At 38.5% G+C, this 20,959-nt stretch overlaps 1 protein-coding gene across 5 annotated transcripts in view; it reads right to left on the reverse strand.

The window, feature by feature from the left end:
* OSBPL1A (oxysterol binding protein like 1A) overlaps positions 1–20,959 on the reverse strand; it is a 91,007-nt gene that overhangs the window by 63,409 nt on the left and 6,639 nt on the right. For 3 of the 5 annotated variants that reach the window (XM_052787409.1, XM_052787407.1, XM_052787408.1), the window contains exons 3-14: positions 17,343–17,428; positions 15,059–15,133; positions 13,828–13,939; positions 12,561–12,646; positions 8,828–8,972; positions 8,011–8,078; positions 7,885–7,929; positions 6,797–6,870; positions 6,651–6,714; positions 5,588–5,689; positions 4,018–4,143; positions 2,763–2,844 (exon numbers count right to left, since the gene is read on the reverse strand). In XM_052787409.1, coding sequence (XP_052643369.1) covers positions 2,763–2,844; positions 4,018–4,143; positions 5,588–5,689; positions 6,651–6,714; positions 6,797–6,870; positions 7,885–7,929; positions 8,011–8,078; positions 8,828–8,972; positions 12,561–12,646; positions 13,828–13,939; positions 15,059–15,133; positions 17,343–17,428 — 1,065 coding nt within the window. Of the gene's footprint in view, positions 1–2,762; positions 2,845–4,017; positions 4,144–5,587; positions 5,690–6,650; positions 6,715–6,796; positions 6,871–7,884; positions 7,930–8,010; positions 8,079–8,827; positions 8,973–12,560; positions 12,647–13,827; positions 13,940–15,058; positions 15,134–17,342; positions 17,429–19,925; positions 20,044–20,959 lie in introns of those variants that run through there. The other 2 variants (XM_052787410.1, XM_052787411.1) reach the window with 2 other exon arrangements.

Here is a 20,959-nt window from a genome sequence, read left to right on the forward strand (position 1 = left end):
GCATTAGGGGGACATTGTGAAGTACAGCATTCTTTTAATTATATTTTTCTCCAAGTAATGCAGACATATCATTCACATTCTACAGAACAGCTGGTGCACTGCAAGATCTGTGTGAGGAAAGGGCAAGCAAAAAGTAGCACACAGGGAACCTAAGTTCGTTCTTTTGCATCCTTTCCCTAGTACTGGTCTAAGTGGCACATGGGCACATGAATGGATTGAGTTCCTCTTTCAGCATGGCTTAGAAAGCAGAGGTAGTATGCTATGGCAGCAAGATACTGGAACAGTGACTAGCAACTATCTCCTTTTAACCACCTTCTAGATTTAAAAGCCTGAGTTGCCAGGTGACAATTCAAATATAAAGGATACTGCACTGGTTTAATATAAGTTAAAGTGAGAAATGTAGCTTTTTTTGCCTTCTGTTGTGGTATTAGAAGAGAAAAAAGCTTACCACAGTGCAGCTGGAGATTTAGGTTTGAAAAATAGATGGGGAGTTACAAAGACACTGATCAATAAAAGGGGAAGGAGATTTATTTTCACAGACTCATCTTCTAGATATGTAGTACAGCTTGCAGAGCAATGCCACATCACATCCTGACTTGTATGACCATTTATAGAAGGGGCTACATGTCTAGAACCAGCAGGAAAACACGATAACCCAATCAGCTGGTAGAAATTATTTAATGTTTGAGTTCATCTTTGAAGTATTGTGATGGGCTGCAATTCCTCAGAAGTCAAGCAAGCCAGTCTCTCAGGAAGCATACCTGATGCAATTAAAATAAGTGTTCATTTAGTGACCGCAGACACCAGGATCAGTTGACACCATTTAGTTACACAGGTGCTTCAAGTTGATGTCACACCAATAAAGATTAAGAGGTCCGGCAGTGACAGTTCTTGAATTTATTTTGCAACTTATACTGCTTGTGCAGGACAAGATACAGTACATATCCACACACTAATTGTTGTCTTTGATATCAAAGCTCACTACTGACTGGAATCAGGAATCTCTACTTACAGCAGCTATCAAGAACAGCTAGTGCCTCTAGAAGGAGGGGCAGCACACTGAGTGCAGGAGCAGGAGACATCTTTATATGTAATAAATAATGTGCATAAATCTCAAAGATACCTGGATTTAGCATAGCACGTGGAAACAGTTAGGGAGAGAATTTCAAATATCAGGTCCCAAGACAGCCATTTTTATATTACTCAAAACCTTTTAGGAGAAGTTCCACATGGAAGGACTTTTAACTCAGAAATTTGCATTCTTTTGGAGCCAGAGGACTCAAATACTTTAAAGATACCACATCAACCCAATGTGAGAACTGGGAGAGCTGCAGCAGTTTTCTCTGTCAAGACCTACAGAGGTTACACATGAGCCTGGAAACAGTTCACTGACCCATCAAGTTACAAACATTCATTGGGAGGAAAATAGGAACTTATTACTGCTATTGGCCAAGACTAGCAGTTTCTAGGAAAGAGATAGTATCTGGTTTTGCTTTACTATGGGTTTTGGTTACTCAAGCTGTGTATTTAAAAAAAAAAGTGAATGTCCTCACTGGTTCTTCAGGTCAGCAATATGGGGTCAGAGAAACTGTCCCGACATATACCAGAGGGAATTTATCCACCTCATACTAGTTTTCAAACTGCATTTTTTGCAGAATTCAGTTTTATTGTATTACTAATTACAAAGGCTTCCCAAGAAAACGCTCATATGTATTCTGAGACCTTACTTTTCTTTGCAAAATAAAAATTCAGTAAAAATTCAGTTAGTGCAAGATAGGTTAACATCACGCAGTAACTTACCCCAGTAGCATATGGAGAAAAAGCTGTATTTTAGACTCCTTTTGGGAAGGCACAGGGATGGAAGATGAAGAACGCTTTTCCTCCCAAAACTGCTATTGTATTACAGACTACAGATTTGTACAGATAAACAACTTGTTCTCTAATTTGAGCTTCATAAATTTTAGTCACAATATGTAACTAGGACTCAGGTTCAAAGCAGCAGCATTTAGATGTTCTGTAAGTCCTTTGTGTGTTTAATACATGAGCAACTTCTGTACATGTTTACAGCATTAAATGAAACAAGTTCTAACCTCTAACAGCTTGATGCCTATGCTATTTTTTGGCAATTATGATACAAAAATCCAGGTACATGTTAATTTAAGAGTTATTATTTGAAATGAAGCCTGAGAAGTTCAAATCTGGCATAAAACTCATGGCAGAAGTCTGTGGAATATATCCCACCACGCCATGCCTCTAGTTCCCTATATAGTTTTGTGATTTCACTTCACATCCTGTTTATCATGCCTCAGCTTTCATTGTGTTTCCACTCACTACAAGAGAAGTTTTTTGAGAGGAAAGCTAGAGTAAGATAACTAGCTCTTTGTAGCTGTCAGGGCACACTTATGCTCTGCAATAAGCTACCAACTACACATTTTTCAAAACCTTGAAAGTGAACCCCTACCTTATTTTCCTACGATACTGCTCAGTAAGCACAATATCTAAAGGCAGTTTCACTACACTTACAACCGCTAATAAGATTTCTTTCAATCAATGTACCTATTAGTTGTTTTTCCAAACCTGAAATCTCATTTCTTAGCAATTACTATAATGTTACTTTATTTAAATTTTTTCCAATGAGGAAAATGGTCCTGTACTTTCAAGCTGCTGAAAATTTCATTTCAGTGAAATGAAAGCACGTGCTGCTTAAAACAAAAAAATTAGTTGCCTGGTAACAAACTGCATTTTAGAAGGATAAGTTTTACCTTTTGTAGCATCCAAAGATTTAACCATTGCAAGGAAGTCTGAAATCTCTTTACTGAGTCTTTGTTGGCATGCTTGTGCTTTCTGAAAGACAGTAAGTATAGCTAGTTCAGAAGTGCCTTGTTCTACAGAAAGTATATGTTTATTCTCTTAACTATACTGAAACTTTTAAATTTGGAGAGCATTAAATCTTAACCAAGATTCCCAGTGACAGAGACGGATACATTAAAACTGAAAGAAATTACTTGAAGTACCTTCAAAAGACACACAAACAAACAGAAGATTTATGCACATTATATTGCTGACCCGCTTTTGTTTAAATTAGCATAGCAAACCAAGCCCCAAAGCTATACTGTATGTACCACTTTTGCATTTCCCCCCCCCTTTTTAATAGAAAAGTTTGAAAACCCAGGAAGAGCCGTTGCTTGTCCTTTGACAAACCTAAGGCCAAAATAAGCAAATGCATAGGGTTAACTGATATACGGCAAGTACAGCAACATGCAGGAACCCACCCCAAGATCATATTCCAAGCCTGCATTTGAACTTGGAGAGTTATCTGTTAGATAATACCATCTTCCTCTGTAGGCTGCTGGGAACTGCCAGCACCAGTTACCCTCCCATCTCTGTTCTGCCATTAGCTACTTTGAGTTCTTGTACCAAAAGGTACCAGCCACTTGGAGTTCAGTCACATGAAGATTTTTGCATTGCAGCATCAACCTTCCCTTAAAGTAAAAGGTTTTAGAAATATACGTACAGCAAAAAAGCAAGAATCACAGGCTGAAAGCTAGAATTATCAAGGAAGACTCATCTTCATTGCAGGTCTGAACAATCACTGTATAACACATCTAATGTGACCTGAGGTGTTAAAGGATGATTTCTAAGCCATTTCATTGCCTGTGTTATAGAAGAAGAGCTCACTTAACGTCAGCTTTGTAATCCTCCAGTCTTGGTGTCACCAAGTACAGTACACAAGGCTCCCTCTCCTGGCTGAAAAGTCTCAAGGAACTTTCTACCTTGCAGTAGTGCTTGTAAAACTGAAAAACACAACGCTGTAGCTATGATAAACACGCCATTTTATGCATGCAGTCCAAACAGGAATACATGACAGTAAGCAGTGCAAATACAAGCAGCATTTATGCATCCATGGGACAAAAGAATCATTACTTTTAGCTGAAGTACACTAAAGTATTTCCACATAAAACAGCACTAATCTGCACCTGCCCAGATGCATGAGCCAAATAAGTACTCAGCACATACTTTCAGAGTATCTTGTAGGTCTGTAACAGATACTGTATCACCTTCCTCATCATCACTACTCAACTGTTCCTGTGTGCAGTAATGAGTGCTATATGCAGAGTGGTCTTCTATTGCTTCCAGCCAGCTCTGAATGGAAAAAAACAGACTTAATACACATTTCAAAGGTTATCACCAGAAAGTAACAGCATACATGCAAAAGAACAAATTAAAATTTTCTATTGATGTGAATAAGACATTCAATAGTAAAATGAGACACCTTAATAAGCAGAAGATAGATTGTTAAAAATTGTAGCATGTATTGAAGATAACATACTCTGTGGTCAGAGTGCCACGGACTTAATTGATTAAATTTTAAGCACAAATGTAAACCCACCCCTCAGTCTATCCAAGGTCACATAAAAAAAGTCACATCAGTTAAGAAAAGACTGTAGGGAATATATTTTGCATCTTTGAGTTTCTGTTCAGACAGCAAGGTCCCCTGTGACAAAGCCTGCCTTCTTATGAATGACAAACTGCGTACAAAACCTCAAGCACTATCATAATTAAGAGGTAGATTCTTTTCCTGTTCATTGAATCACAGAGTGACTGAGGTTGGCAGGGACCTCTGGAGGTCATTTTGTCCAACCCCCCGCTGCTCAAGCAGGGCCACCTCGAGCTGGTTGCCCAGGACCACATCCAGATGGCTTTTGAGTATCTCCAAGGATGGAGACTTCACAACCTCTCTGGGCAACCCGTGCTCAGTCACCCTCACATTTTTTCTTATGTTCAGAGGGAACCTCCTGTGTTTTAGTTTGTGCCCATTGCTTCTGGTCCTGTCACCAAGCACCACTGAAAAGAGCCTGGCTCCGTCCCTCCTTGCACCCTCCCTTCAAGTATTTTATATACATTAACAAGATCTCCCTGAGCCTTCTCTTCTCGAGGCTAGTATGAGAGATGCTCTGGTCCCTTTAATCATCTTACTGGCTCTTTGTTGAGCTCTCTTCAGTATGTTTGCATCTCTCTCATAGTGGGGAGCCCAGAACTGGACACAGTACTCCAGATGCCTCTACCCCTACTTAATCTCTCCTTAGTACACCTATAGAAGTACAATAGTAACTACACTACAAATAGCCCTAAAACAAAAAAAAGTTATTCTCTTGTTTCAGACCCACATTTTAAGAATGTATAACTTATTAGGTCATCTGGGAGAATGGCTGAGACTACAATGTACCATTAAACATTCTTTTGTTCAGGATAATGAACTATGAAATAAAGTGCACCAGAAGGAAGTTGCAATAGAAATTTACCACATGGAGAAGTTAAAGAGGAAGTTAGACTACAGGGCATAATACAGGGACAGAGCTGGAAAACAAGGTGGCACTAATCTTAAATAACAGAAGGACAATCTGTCCATTTTTGCTATTTAGTCTATACAGTCATGCTAAAAGATTCAGTATCTACACTTATGTTACCAAGTCCCGATGATTTGATGCTGAACCCACTACTAATGCATCCACAGCAAGTAGTATGGAAATTATTCATTACAGAAGTTATTACATTTTAAAGCCTTTGATAAGAGAGTCATTATTACCTCTCTAGTTTGAGAGGGAAGGCTATTTTTAGGAATTTTGAAACGATGAACAGTGTCATCAAAACATCTGACAGAAAAGAAGCAGCTGTCTGTAGATTTTACCTAAGCAATGTGGAGAAAACAGAAAATTAGTGTAATGAATCAGTAATAAAAAAATTAAGAATAAGCAAGGTAGATAATTACTCAACTCAGAAGTTTTCACCTTAGTTTTGACGCAAAACAACTATAGTTTACAAAAAGCTTGGTCAGAACATTTTTGCAAAGCGTGCTGTCTTGCACTTTTCAATCATGAATGAGAATACAGAGGTTCTTTATGTCAAAACATTATGCTTGCTTATATTTGTACCACTTGATTCAGACAAAATCTCAGCAACAGTGCAGGATCACCAATATTAAGGAATTTGTAGATATAGAAAAGGAAGAGTCACTTTTCATATAGTAAGAGCATACATAACTGTAGTTTAACGGAACTTGTGGTGCCATTCTATAGAACTAGGGCAGGTTAGTTATAGAAGAAAAAAGTATTGAAATTATCCTAAATGCATTTTCCTTAAACACTTCATCTTCCTGTGTATTATAAATGACACCTGGCCTGTTTTTCCTCTGTTCACTCCTTCCAAAAGGGATTCGCACAAGCATGATGAAATTTAAGGAAGTTTTCCAAAAAGTCACCTTCAGAATTGATCAGTTCTCCCACTGAGATCAGCTTAAGTTACACAATCAGTCACAAGTAGCCAGTGACAGCTACAGGAGGAACTAGAGCTTTGTATCCTGTATCACATGCTCCAAACATTTGTTTTGCACAACTGAAGAGGCATGCTTTTAGGAAGCCTTATGTTTGTTTAGATCTTCAAGACTTTGCAAAGAAGGGAAGGAGCTTTATGGCCACTTTACATATAAGACTCCTTTGCTTGACAAGAACCATCATTTCTTGCTAAAACACAAGCTTTTTCCCTTTTTTATAACAAAAGCATGCTTACCAATCTAGCTGAAGTTTTCACTGTCTAGGTATGGAAAACCATCACATAAAAAAACCAGTACTTAAAGTCACTTCACATCCTACCGTGCAGACAGCTTGTGTTAGATGCTTGCATCCCTGACGATGATCATTATTCACTGCATCAGCTCTTTGAAAGAAAAAAGAGATTTAATAAAGTGAAGATGGGAATTATTTAAATCGCTTTTCAGAAATTTAAACACAGAACTTACTGTCTCCGATACCACGAAAGGACTCCATGTTCTAGAACTATCCAGTAGAGTTTCCAACCAAAAAATCGTGAGCTCTAAAAAAAAGAATTAAAAAACCCCACCACAATAAAAAAGACCAGGTAAGGTTAACAGCTGAAGAGTTACTATTCCCAGCAAGTTTGATAGCTTGAAGGCTATTACATAAAACTGGCACTCATTAGGAAAACATTTTAGGTTTTACATATCTTGGTGATCACAGCAACCTGAGACTACTTTACAATTACAGTGCTACTCTCTTTTTTGGAAATACCTAATGACAAAAGTTTTGGTGAGCCTGCTATTCAGTAAGAACTGAAATATTAAAATGCTGCATTTTTTAATATTACAGGGGTTGTTGATTACTACACAATTCTACTTTATAAAATCAAATGATAAACAAAACACATCAAGATATCCAACTACAACATTTCACCTTTCACAAGCTTTAGTACATAGTTCCAGTTTAAAAACAGTTCCTTGTATTACAATTGTGTGTGAATACATAGGAAAATTTAAACTGAAGAAAACGTCAAAGATTTCATTAAGGAACACAAAAATTAAGCATTCATGTAGAAGATTGAGAAAGCTTTTTTTTTTTAACAAGGGAAAAAGATTCACTCGCATATCAGAGCAAAACAAGCTTTGAACAACCATTTGACTGACATCTTCCCTCTAAGTTTTAAAGTTTCCAGAAGGTGGTGAACTTGTGGCAAAATATTAGTCATAGATTATTAAAAGACATCTATTCAGGAAAGAAAAAACAAAACATTTTGCCCACCACACAGACAAGGAAAGAAACCTCACCACAGTGAAGCTTTGCCACAAAAATTACCAAGAAATGGAGAGATTTTAGAGACTGAGGTTAAGATCAGAGTGCCATGAATCTAGTAACTGCTCCACCCAGCCAGCCCACCTATAATTTATCCAATATACTAGATTAAAGCCAAGTCATTTAACAAATGTATTATTGAAAAGTTCCCTCATTCAGCAACTCTCACTTAAGTACAGAAAAGGACTTACTGACATACTTAGAGAACTTAAGGTATTTTAGACAAGGAAATAAGACATACCTTCCATAGGAGACCTTCATATCGTCTCAGGGGTTTGTTGATAACCTGCATAGAAATTTAAAGCTCATGTAGGAATAGCTTCAACTAGACAGCCTTGGCATTTTAAATGGATAAAAAAGTTCCTACCTTTCCAGTTTTACCTCCCAGTATCAGTTTCATTTCAGCACCTTGGGCTAGATCAAGGGGCGTCTGATCTGTTTAGTAACCAAGACAAGGTGTGAGAATTGATGCAAATAAACCTTGATGTACTGTACTTAAAAATAATCTGGCACTGTGTTTACCCATTAAAGTTTGGTCCCACAAGCATCTATGTTTACTTGGAGTTGGGTAACATAAGCTCCTCAGGGGCAGAACACTAAAAAGGCTCTGAACTTTAGTGCACTGAACTGTCCTTCAAAGTCCTACTAGCCACAAAGAGGCCTTTGCTCTTATTTAAGTTTGGTTTTGGCTCTTCAGCTATATAAACCAGTTCAGAACATTCGCAAATATCAACATAGAGGCAGTTTTAATCAGATGACAAGTACACAGTTTGCATAACACCTGCGTGAAGTTTTCCTGCATTTGCTTTCATTACAAGCCTTCTTCAGAAGAGTTATTTTGTCTGGGCCATATCTTCAATCTTATCATTTTTTTGTTACTTGTGTTCAGTGTTTAGCATCAAGAAAACAAAAGCCAGGCACATTTCATGGTCAAGACAGACAGCAGGTAGATTTTCTAGAAATGGGTAAGTTTGGAAAATAAAAGCATGTATGATAAATATTTTGCTACAGTTCTTGAATCTCTTGCAATTTAGTCAGTGTTGGGCTTCCTTTATTAGTGATACAAAGCTTGTATAGCACCATAAGATTTTCCCTGAACACTGAGTGGTAAGTAACATAGCTTACAGAATCTGTTAAATTTCTGTCTCCTCTTAACACTTTATGTACTTTCATTTGGTACTCACCATTTTTGTTTCTTATTTTAGGATCTGCTCCATTTTTTAGAAGTTTCAATGCACAGTGCTTATGGGCCCGGTATGCTGCACAATGCAATGGTGTGTTCCCCATCTGATCTGTACAGTTGATATCAGGTGGTTTGGGCTTGTTCAACTGGAAAAAACAATGTTTTGCTTACTTATCAGTTTTCCTCCCTTTCCAGATGCCACGTTCATTCTTTTGAAAGTTAGCTGTTCCTAACTAGGATGCTTCAGTGTAGATCTGGCAACAAAGAGGTCACGTAGCAAGTGTTATGAGAAGGGCAAGGACTACAACAATCAAGCAAGATGTTTAACTACAGTAAGGAACTTCTCAGTTTTTTGCTTGCTATACCCCTTCCACCTCTGCTACACAACATGGAAACATTTATCCTGCTCAGTTGCACACTGCCAGATAGAGTTCCCCAGCATTGCAGTTCAGTAATTTATATTACTAGAACGGTCCTGTCTGATTCTACTGTCAAAATCTACTGTTCTCCGTAGAGGACTCCCAAGCACAGTCTGAAAGTTAGCACAGGTCAATGCTAAATCCAGAACAAGTTTGTGTGGCCACCCTGTTTCAGAGAGTAAGAACTTTGTACAGAAAGGTGGCAGGCCTGCCAGTCTCAGTGACAGAGCTATTCTAAGCCATTTAGAACCTCCTAGTACAGGCAGTCTGCTATACTGTTTTGCTGCATTCTGAAGTCTAACTACTGTGGGAACCTAAGATTAGAGCAGCTATGTAACTGAGGAAAAAAAACCCCTGAGTTTTACTTGGATGAATGGTCATTAAGAATGACACTACTACCCACCCTAAAATACCACTACACTTCTACTCAAATATGTGGCTATTTGATGTGTACATGAGGGTTGGACTCGATGATCTTTAAAGGTCCCTCCCAACCCAACCCATTCTATGCAACATCAGCCATTATAGTTAAGATTCCAAGCCAAATGGGACTGCCTTAACAGAAAGGCTAAGTTACTGTTCATCAGTCTTAGGACACTAGAGTCACAAGTGCATGACAACGATTTTAGAGAAACTCAGTTTAAGCCTTCTGCATCAGCCATATGCTATTTTAGAGAAATTACTCCATAACAACAGAATTCCCATTGCAGCAATTTAAGTTAGCATCAACAGTAATCACCTTAAATCTGCTTCAGAAATAGTCCTATAAAGGACAAACTGCTAACAGCTGTTATTTACAGTTCAACTGAAAAGAGAACACAAGTCAAAAAGACACAGCTTGTGGAAGTATAACCTCATTAATGCTGAGGTCAAATACTTGAGTTCCTGAGGATTCCTAGGTTTTAGCTCTTCCCAACCAGCATCTGCCTTATCTCTGCCTGCTGACTTCTTGCCTCCACACCTTTTAAGCCACATGCCTGTCATTTCAGCAGCTTACACCTTGTTACGAGGCAATATTCTGAAGAAAGTTTCGTGCCTCAATTCATTGAGAAAAAGCTCTCCAGTTGTTTCAGTAAATGTACAGTACATTTTTGAGAACTCTCAGGAAGAACACACTGGTTTTGCCTCAAGTAGACTAAAAAGCCTGGGTTAAGATTCAGTTACTGAAGGTCTAGCTTTTAGTAGCAAAACACACTGTGATCTAGTGACAATCTTGACAGAAGAGAAGCACAAAAGCCACCACTACCATTTCACTTCAAGAAACTTCAATAGAAGGAGCAGTTAAAGTGCATGCAGGAAAAGAAGAAAAAATGGTCTGAAGTCCGATTAGAAGGTTTAGAGGAACTGCACCATTAAATTATCTCTTCCAGACAATTGTGTTACAATGTGCAGTATAGTCTTTTTTGGTTAAAAAAAAAAAATCAAGATAAAGGAGAATTAACAATAAAAGGGTATCTTGCAAGTAAGTGGCACTGTTCCAAAAGCAGGGCAGTAGAGAACAAATTCTGGTGTGTTAGGTCTCGCAATAAAAGTAGATGTAAGCAGCTAAAGTTTCATGAGCATAATAGTCTGCTGATTAAAAAAGATACAGTAGGAGCAGAAAGGCCTGAAAATCAGTAGGCAAAGTATGAGGAATTCTCAAGATAAAGGGCCATTCAGAAGAGCTACACAAATTCTCCAGAGAGGTATTAACCTAAGAGTAGCAAAGTCAAGGAGGTTTACACCATAGAGCTGTAAGTAGAGAAAGTTCTTTGGACTTCCTCAAGAGTCAGCAGGAGTTTTAAAATTGTAATTCAATGGTCACAGGTCCAAGTACTCACCAAAGGATTCCAAGAAAAACTTGTTATGACTTGACTTAAAAACTGCCTCAGGGTCAAAAATGTGCTAAGTACTTCAAAAAATTTTACAGTCAACATATAGCTGTCCTCACATATACAAAGCTCAATGATACTAAATATTAAAAAAAAAAATCACTTAGAAATGAAAATGTTTACAGGATGAGTTACATGCACATGCCACATGAGAAAAAGCACAGTTCTTCAGTGACAGCTTTCTATGAGGAGTCAACTTTTTCTAATTTTTTCCACATCAGTTTAAGGCTTAGTCAGCAGGCATGTAATATCAAATGCAACAAGTGTTACAGATTACCAATTACCAGAATAAAGAACAGATCACTTACATCAGTGTATTAATTGTAATTAATACAATCACACCAGTGTATTAAAGCACTATTCTTCCACATCTTAAGTACTGCATACAGCTCTGGTTCTCTCTCCATTTCAAAAGAGGATAGTACAAAAGTATAAATATGAATTACAAGGATGACCAAAGATTTAAAAACAGTTTCCATGCAAGGAGTTAGAAAGACAAGGGCTCTTCAGACTAGAAGAGATAAATTTAGAGGATGGAAATAACAAATTTTGAATAGGTGTTCACTCTGGCTTCTAGGCAGAAAAGAATGTCAAATTTCTCAACATACAAATCTCATTTGTGTGTTTTCCATTAGAAGTAAGTAGAAGGATTCAGACTGCTTTGATGTCTTAAAAGGTATTACCAAAGGTGCTAACTAGGTAGAAAATGTTCCATACTGCATGTCTTACTTCCAAGGAAACTCTTCAGGACTCTCAAAAGCTTGAGTTCAAACATTGAGACCCTGCTTCAAAACCCAACTGGATATGGTCCTGGGCAACCTGCTCTAATTGATTCTGCTCTGCAAACAGCAGTTGGACTAGTCCATCTCCAGAGGCACCCTCCAGTCTCAATTCTGTGATTTGCTTCTCCGATAGCCTTGCTACACCATGGTATTTTTCAGCTTGAATTACTACAAGTGTGCATGTGCGCACATATACAGTTTTCAATTCCTGCTTAGCATGAAATTGTGTTGTGTAGATGACTGTCCATTAAAAACTACAGAGACTTCAGCTGCAATGGATGCTAATGACAAAAGCTTACTTTCAAGATTTAAAATAGGCCATACTGTAGTGAAAACCTAAGCACCCATGACATTAAGGTATCCACAAAAACATAACAAGCTTACATTAGTAGATCTAGAACCACTACACTGCTATTTACAACTAACTGAAGAGTATTTAGAAACAGGAAAGAAGCTGAAAACCATTGTTTTGCAGCCTCCAACAAGGAGGCTTGGAAACCCTTGAGGGTTCAGCACCTTACCAACATAAAACATGGTGCATAGCTCTAATATTCTGAAGTCACAGCAATCTGAAATGCAAGGCCTGATGTCACATGTTGTTACATTAGCATTATGGTTTGAACCACTTGACACAAAAGTATTACAAGCACTTGAGTTCTTACCAAGGCAGTCAGTTTCCCTGTTTCCCCCTCTCTTGCTGCTCCTAAAAGTTCTTCTTCCAGTTTCCTTTCTTGTGTCCTTTCCACTGCTATTTAAAAAAAAACACCCCAAATTTAAGGTCAGTCTCAATAAAGTAGCAAGTATATATAAAGTACAGCATTCAAGAAACTGTATCAAAACAAGCCTAGAGCAACAAGAGTTTCCAGTATTATTTATTTGGGACAGGTATAAATGGAATATTTATTCAGAAAAGTCTGTGTCACGAGCAAAAATATGTTCAAAATGTAATATTTGACAAGATGTGTGTGTATACACATGCACGTACGTATATGTTATTTTTTTAAACACTTAACAACCCAACCCCACTCTCTAGTAAAAAACTCCCTAGTTTCCCTAGTAAAAGGGAAACAGGGGAACTATGTGACACTGTCATCAGATCTTCCCTGTGTTCTTTTCAGTTTCTCTTCTACTCTTCCTATCATTCTACATAAATTTTATTCTTCTCTAGCAATCCAACAAAGGAGCAGCGGAAAGGACTGTTATCTGTGCACATGCATGTAGAATCAGAAGACAGATCACTTTTCACATAGAGAGTCTGTGGCACTGGACACAGAGCTTCAGCAGTATTTAGGTGTATCACATAATACCAGGAAGCAACACAGTTCTTGAATTCTCCAAAACTATGAGCAGTGAGCCTATGTAAGTATTTGGACACCATCTCCCTCACTTTCAATACCTATGAGGCAATGAAGGAAGCAAGGTGAAGGGTTTTTACCTTTTTTTTTTTCCTTTTGACATAACCTCTAAGACTGCAATAGCAAGTCCTAAACTTGATCCAAAACTGGGTCACCTTTGCAAACTGCCCAGGATTTTGCTCTTTTTAAGATTTTGTTGACACAAAGTCACTTAATGATGTGAGTTTTTCCTCTTCCTGTGAGCTAAGGCTTTGACTGCCATGTACCATTCAAACTGTAGCAAGGATTACCCCAGCAGGACTGAAATAGTTACTTGAATAATGCTATTGGTATTCATACTTAACTCTCCAAGTCTCTTGCAGACATATTGTGAAAAAAAGAAAACCCAAGACCTGTCAGTATTGCAGACAAGAACCAAAAACTATGACTTTTTTTCTTTCTAATGACCAAATGTAAAGAGAAAATTCAATTGAGCTTCTGTAACTTGCAGGAGAAAAATCAGCTTTTAGAATGTACAAGTGTTAAAAAAAAAACAAACAACAAACCACAACAGCCTATGACCTGTTAAAGTTACCTTCCAACATATTCCTTATGTCTTTATCATGAGTAACTTCTTTGGCAGTCTCTCCAGTCCCATTAACAATAGAAGTATCAGCATTATGCTGCAAGAGTAACATCACCACCTCCTGGAAAACAATTTGAAAAATACTGCTTATCTATCTCTGTTATGGCAGGGCCACAATCAGGCTTTCCAGCTACTGACATCCTGTAAGATGAGCTGTAGAACAGCTTCTCACCACTGCTGCCTTATGAAAACAGGAAGAGATGTTTTAGAGAGATTGAAGTGGGACTAATTGCAACCTTCTCTCTCATGTCAGTCAGGCTGAAGGAACTAAGAGATTAGTTCTAGCTGAACAGACCCACTCCTATTTAAAAGCTGGTGTACCTGGTGTGAATGCTGAATTTGACAGATAAAACCAGTACGATTGGCTCTTCTGATAAGAGACTGAGTAGTAACTCCTTTAGAAGGGCCAAGAGGTTACGTGTAGAGGTAGTACTAGCTTGAGAATGATGGTGGCATGTGGGGAACAATCAAACTAGTCTCACATTACAGGCCTATAAAAAGCTCTTTCGTTCTAGTTTTCTATGAAGAAAAAGCACTTCCAGACAGCAAATGGACCAGTGTGTCCTAATTTATAGTTTTTTCCCCTCCAGAAGCCACTAAGATTAAAACAGTGTGGTTTCTCTCTATGTAAATATGCAGTTAGAAGGAACAATCCCTACTCCTTTTACTGTGTCAAACATACCATGCACAAACACAAATGAATCTGTTGCAGTTTAGTAGTAGATGAGAGATCTTTACACTGGTTTCCACATGGTAATTAGCATGTGCAGCTAGAGGTAGTGCTATGCTTCAGCATTTTCTCTGACACACAGCAGAAGCAGAACAGAAGCAACATCAGTTACACAACTGATGCACAGTGTTACATTGGAAGACAACTACTGTTTCTTTCTCTGTCTGCCAGCAAAATCTTCATCAACAAAAAGCTAAAAAAGATATGACAAAGTATACCAAGAAAAAAACATGGATGTCATCTCCCATCTTCAAGAAAAGATATTTGTACCATGTTTTTGTTTTGGACAGTTATACCGGCTAGGCAATATGCCTAGTCCTTTTGAATGCACTGTACCAAAACAGATAAGTCATTTTTAGATACTGTAAAAAACATCTTTTTGAAGTGATCTTATTGCTAGTATTCCCTTAATAATTCTATGATTGAGGCTTCAAAGCCAAAATACTTTACCTTACGTCCTGTGAAAGCTGCACGATGGAGTGGAGTGTCCCCCATGTCATTCAGCACATTCACATCTGCACCAGCCTAAACAGCAAGACCAAAAGACATCTGAATGTCCTTCCAACAAGAAGTACATAGCTATTCCCTCTCACTGGGGGGAAGGGGAGGACAGAACACTAATGTAGGCCTCATGGCAAATCGGACCAGAACTGTAATACAGTCATCCTGGAAACAAAGATAACTACGCATGGAAGATTCATAACGAGCACTCTAAACTACTTCAAAGAGGAAAAGCCTCCTGCATTTTTTCCAGGCATATCTCTCACTTTTAAGAAGAAGGTATACGGAAAACAAGTTTAACACAGGGGGTTGTTGGTTTGGTTGTTTGCTTTGGGTTTTGTGGGTGTGGGTTTTTTGCAGGGGATGTGGGTGGGGGGGACAGGTGTTGGGAAAAAACCACCACCAAAAAACTTAAGAACTGCAGTGGTACTGTATAACATGCATACATATATTACTATAGATGTACACACAGTAGCATCAGCCTCCTGGTGCTCCTGATTTAACAAGTGGTGTTCTCCCTAGGCACCTATTGCTGCTCTTCAACTTGAAGTGAAAACTTCCATGTCAGCATTAAGATGGTACCATCTGAAACTTAACCTTCCTTCTCCCTTTTCTTTTCTACAATCTTTGCCTTGAACCTCCCTTCCTCTTGTCACACAATTTCTCCATCCCATACCTTTTATCTGAAAGGAAGACTGCTTGCCAGTATGCACAGGCACTGTTCCAGGAAACCAGGAAATCCTATCCTTCCTTCTTTAAGCATTTCTTCTACACTGCTTTACCTAACCTCTCAAAGGGTCAGAAAGAGGGCAGGACATATTTACCTTTATCACATAGGTTTAGATCACATAATTTAGCCAGGTCACTGCTGCCTGCCTAAAGTTAACTGATGAACCTGACTCTAGTTCCAGAGCTGTTTCTGATAATACCTCATTCACTTGCTCTTTGAGCACAAAATCTAGGCACAAGTACACAGACACTCCTATATATGCCTAGCTTTCAGAGGTGTACAGCCTGCTTTACTATTCGACTTACTCTTTAAATAATACCCTTTCAGGAGCCCTATCAGAAAGAAGAAAGCACAGTTACATATACTCATCCAAATCTGGAAGTGTTGATAAGTGCATTAAGTGACAAAACTTTACGTTTTGCTTTAAGTAGCCCTTGGATTGAGAACAGCATTATCTACTGAGCACAAGTGTGTAGGCTAGAGAAGAACTTCTCAAAGAAATCTCAATTTTGTTTCCTGCTTTAGAGTCATGATTATGGCTGGTAGCCTTTATTCTGAGTGAAATACAAGTTTAGATTAGCTACCTTTGTATCTGGGTCTGTTTAGCATGTTTCTGCCATCTACAGCAAAATCTTTCAAACATGAATAGAGTATAATATAGTTAGTGTTGGTTGAACCTACCCTGAGAGCTGAGGGTAAAAAAATAAACTCAGAAACAACTGCAAATGCAGTGCAGATGTGGCTATAAAGATACAAATAGGTCAGCTTTGATGACAGAGGTTCATCATTTCAAAGTTCATCACACAGTTCATTATTTCAAAGATGTTAGAAAGAAATAATGAGTCAAACTACCTTAGCCTCTGCCTGGAAAGAAACACATACAGGTTACGCCGCACAGAATTCTGGACCTACTTCTATACACAACACACAATTAGATAACACAGATTTTTTTCACATTTGAAACACTTTAGCCTTTCCTACAACTCAATAAGTGAAATTGCCTAGATTATATACTTTATGTACTACAGTAAGCTAGATCAGGCCCTTGAAGCATTTGCATTACTAGTATCAGAGGCTGGCTTACTATATGCAGATATCCACTAAGCTTGAAAAAGGCTGAAGCTTTCATGGGGGCATATCTATATACTATACGTCTTTAATATTTACATTCAGATGGTTACACAAACACATATACTCCATGAGTTAGCTAAGTACTGACAATTGTAAACACTGTTCAGAGTAATAGCTGTGTACTACTATACAGTCTTCCAGTGTCACCATTTTGGGTCCTTGTAAACTCAGCTGATCTTAATACTGCAACTATTTCATTCCTTAGTTTTAACAATTGGTTATCTCTATGTTACATGCAGATAAACTGTAGGAGCGACTCTGCCTCTCTACAAAGCCACCTTTCTTCCATCACAAGAACCCGAATAAATACTAACTGCTTCTAACATAACAAAGATTTTTCTGCCTTACACACAGAAGCAAGTATAAATATACCTTCAGCAAATCCTCCACCACAACAGCATGTCCAAAGTAGCAAGCAAGGTGAAGAGGTGTCCAACCCATATTAGATTTACTTCTGCCTGAAAGACAAAACAGGTAAATCAAGTTTTGGTCACACAATACAAAAAAGATCTTGCCATGAGCTTCGAGGTTGGCATGGATGATCATTCTTCACAGTAACAGAGGAACAAGGAGGCTGGAAGCATCAATACTAACTATTCACGTAATCAGAATTACTAAATTGGGATGCAGCTTGAGAACGTTAGATTCAAATCTACAAAATCTTTCTGAAAGAAGAAAGTCATGTAGTCTGATGGAGAATAAAACTTGTTTTCATTTAATACCTTGTTCTTCAACAGCAGCAAGAAGCTTCAGTTACTTTTACTATGAAAATAGCACATGCAAGTACACATTTCTCTTATCAAAAAACTGTTTGGTTTACCCGATTTTATTTCCTGCGCACAAATGAGAGGTAGGACAACCCATCAGCCAAACAGAGGATTCAAAACAAAACAGGTGGGATGACCTAACGTTAGGGGTTTTTGTTGTCTTGTGCTTGTACTCATTTTAATAAAGATAGCCTTACTAAGTATCATGATCTGAAATCTCTGTGCACTGTAGAACTCATGTACCATCTACAGCTCTAAGCCTCTGCAGGAATGATAAGCACAGGCAGGAAGCAGGCACAGAAGTGACCATGCAAAGGAAACTATGATTTATGCTTTAAAGAGCATTTAAAGCATGCCCTGGAGGACTGGCTGTATGAATGAAATTCAAGAACCATCCTACAATTACTTCTTTAAAAGCAAGATATTAAAAGTGTTAGAGATTACTAAGTTAAGAACTCATGTTACTTTCCAATTGTAACACTCAACTGTATTAAGCAAAGATGGTTTGTGCTTTGTTTTTACTAAACAACAGACCCACAGCATTCAGAGTACCACCTGAAAGCTATCATTTTTTCATTTGGAAGCAAAATGAAAGTAAGGCATTAGAAAGCGTTTTGAAATTACTGTCACCATTAAGTTTTCCCCTTTCATGTATCCTCAAGCATTGAGGCTTGGAACATGCACAACATAAGTTTGCCCTGAGGAGACAAGCCACTAGCACAAGGAAAGAGAGAACTGCTGGTCTTGCAAGTTCATCATTCTTTCTGCTCTCATATTACAAATTAACATTAAAATGTGGTTCACAGCTGACATATTTTCCCATTTCTTATAATCATTTCCAGCTAACATTTCTGCTCTTTATTGGCTATTTCTTTAGTTATTTGATTCTCTTTCTTCTCAACTCCTGTTGTTCCAACCCCTAATTTAGTATCTTCCCCTCATCCCAGCCTGGCCTACAACAAAGTTCCTGCCCTATGTCACTGATGGGCTAAAGTACCACAGAAGAGAAAGACCATGTGAATTACTAACTCTGGGGCTATGTATGCTGGATAACACACTAAACAGACATCATTCATCCCTCAGTCTAGTAGGGAAGAAGGTTTTCAAAGAACACAAAAGAGGTCCGAGTTGCACTGAATTCATACAATGAGCCCAAGACAGTCATTAGTTACAGCACTGACAAGACAGTGCTGCTGCCAAGGAATTTGGTCATGGAAAAAAAAAAAAAAATCGGGAATCTGTCCACATTTGTAGTTCTTACTGAATAAAGTGCCACAGGCTCTTGTTCTGCATCCACTCAATGTTTGCATTTCTGATATTAGCTAGCCAGTTACTTATCAAGCTCCTGGGGTGTTTGTTACTTCTCTTCAAGTGACCACAAGTGTTTGCGCTTTTTTTTTTATTATTATTTTAAAACAGGACATCATTACACTGGGGAGAATGCAAGGTAGCAAAGTAGAATAAACACAACAACAAAAAAAATTCCCCTACCCCTCTCAGCCAGTTCTTTGCTTTGATGCCAGTTAACTATAAGTGTCAAGTGTGACCATTTGTTTAGAGAATGGAGACAAACTAGGCAGTCATTTCCTGGTTGTAGTCTGCTAGGCTACTGTGCAGCCATTCAAATGTGTATTTTGCCATAACACACTATTGACCATTGACCTTATTTCACTGTTTTCTTACTCTGCAAAGTCCTGGATATTCTATTTTCTTGTGTTTAAGGAGAATGAGCCAACATAGACAGGTTTAGAAAACATGATCATTTCAGATTAAAACAGCACTAAACCTGGGTTTCATGTGGATACCTTCTTTTGAAACCACTGAACTGAGAAAACTGGAAATGGAAGTTCACACCGTTTGGCTAGATTCTCATCAAGCAAGTCTTGCTTATCTGCAAGCATTGACTGGCTAGAATCCAGTAACAACAGAGCAAGTACAAGAAGCTTGGATTTATTTCCTCTTCCTTCACTTTGGCTGAAGTCGGGATGTTTGGGATCACTATTGTCAGATGTCACACTTGCAAATCTAGAGCACAGACTCAGATATAAGCTCACCCTTGGAAAGGCAAGATAGGTTTTACGAGGTGTCGAAGGCAGGCCTTGACACCCTGGCACATTAATGTGTCGGACTTAGTCTCTCAAGGCACACTCTGCGGGAAGTTTACACTACCTCCAGTACAGCCTCCCACCTGCTCCAAAAGTACTTTATTCCAAGCCAAGTGTCATTGCCACATCAGATGCAAGTCCTGAAGGAACTGCTGTAGCATTGAAGACATTCCCCATACCCTGACTTTCTAGGGACATCTGATTATCCAGAAGGTAATGACAGAAGGATAAGAGGCTGTAGAGAAGAGAAGGAAGACTGAGGGTTGCAAAAAGTCAGTTACAGTCTACAGCCTGTATTTTAGTTAATCAGCATGTAGTTATGCAATTACTATCTGGTAGTACTTAACAGATCAGGATTTGTAGCAAGACATAGTGGTTTTGCTAGCAAGGAGGCACAGTAGCAGGGGTAGTCATGCTGCAAAGGCTGTTCAGCCTGAATTTGTCTTAGACTATTTCCAATGGAGTACTCTACAGGAGCAGAGTGATTGAAACAGTCAGTCTCTGAAGACTGACTGTGGAAGAACAGAGATTTAACTCAAGTTTCACACAACCAGAACAGTTCCCCCAGAGAACACTTTAGTTACACTTCCGTGTCCTCTAACGTTTAGAAGAATCAGAACTTAGAAAGCAGAGATTTCACTGTGTATGGATTCCATATTCAGAATTATTTTGTTTAACCTAAACCATCATGAGCATGTTCCCTCTAGCCTCCTAGACCTCCCATTAGCAAGCATGTATTAGCTGGCTGGCCATGTATTGCTAAACTGGAAGAGTAACAGCTAAGAACCATCTTTCCCTTCACTAGCTGAGTCTCTTCTATGCTCTAGACTTTCACAATACTAACACTTGACTTTGAGCAGGAATGCTGACCAGAGACCAGTTTGCTTGATATAATACAGGACTGCAGATTATGCCATTTCATTATGCTTTCTTGACTTCAGATTATGTTTAAGAACGTGTCTGAGAAGCTCTGAAACCTCTAAGCACAAGAGACTTCAGCAACTTATTTATGGGTACTGTTGCATGAATCTTAAGGTGCTTTTATTCCAGCTGTTTAGGCACTATACGCAGCATCATGAATTTTTGCAAAGGACATACTTGGGAGGGTGGAGGACTT

The sequence above is a fragment of the Harpia harpyja genome, chromosome 5 (assembly GCF_026419915.1).
Source record: "Harpia harpyja isolate bHarHar1 chromosome 5, bHarHar1 primary haplotype, whole genome shotgun sequence".
NCBI lineage: Eukaryota > Metazoa > Chordata > Aves > Accipitriformes > Accipitridae > Harpia > Harpia harpyja.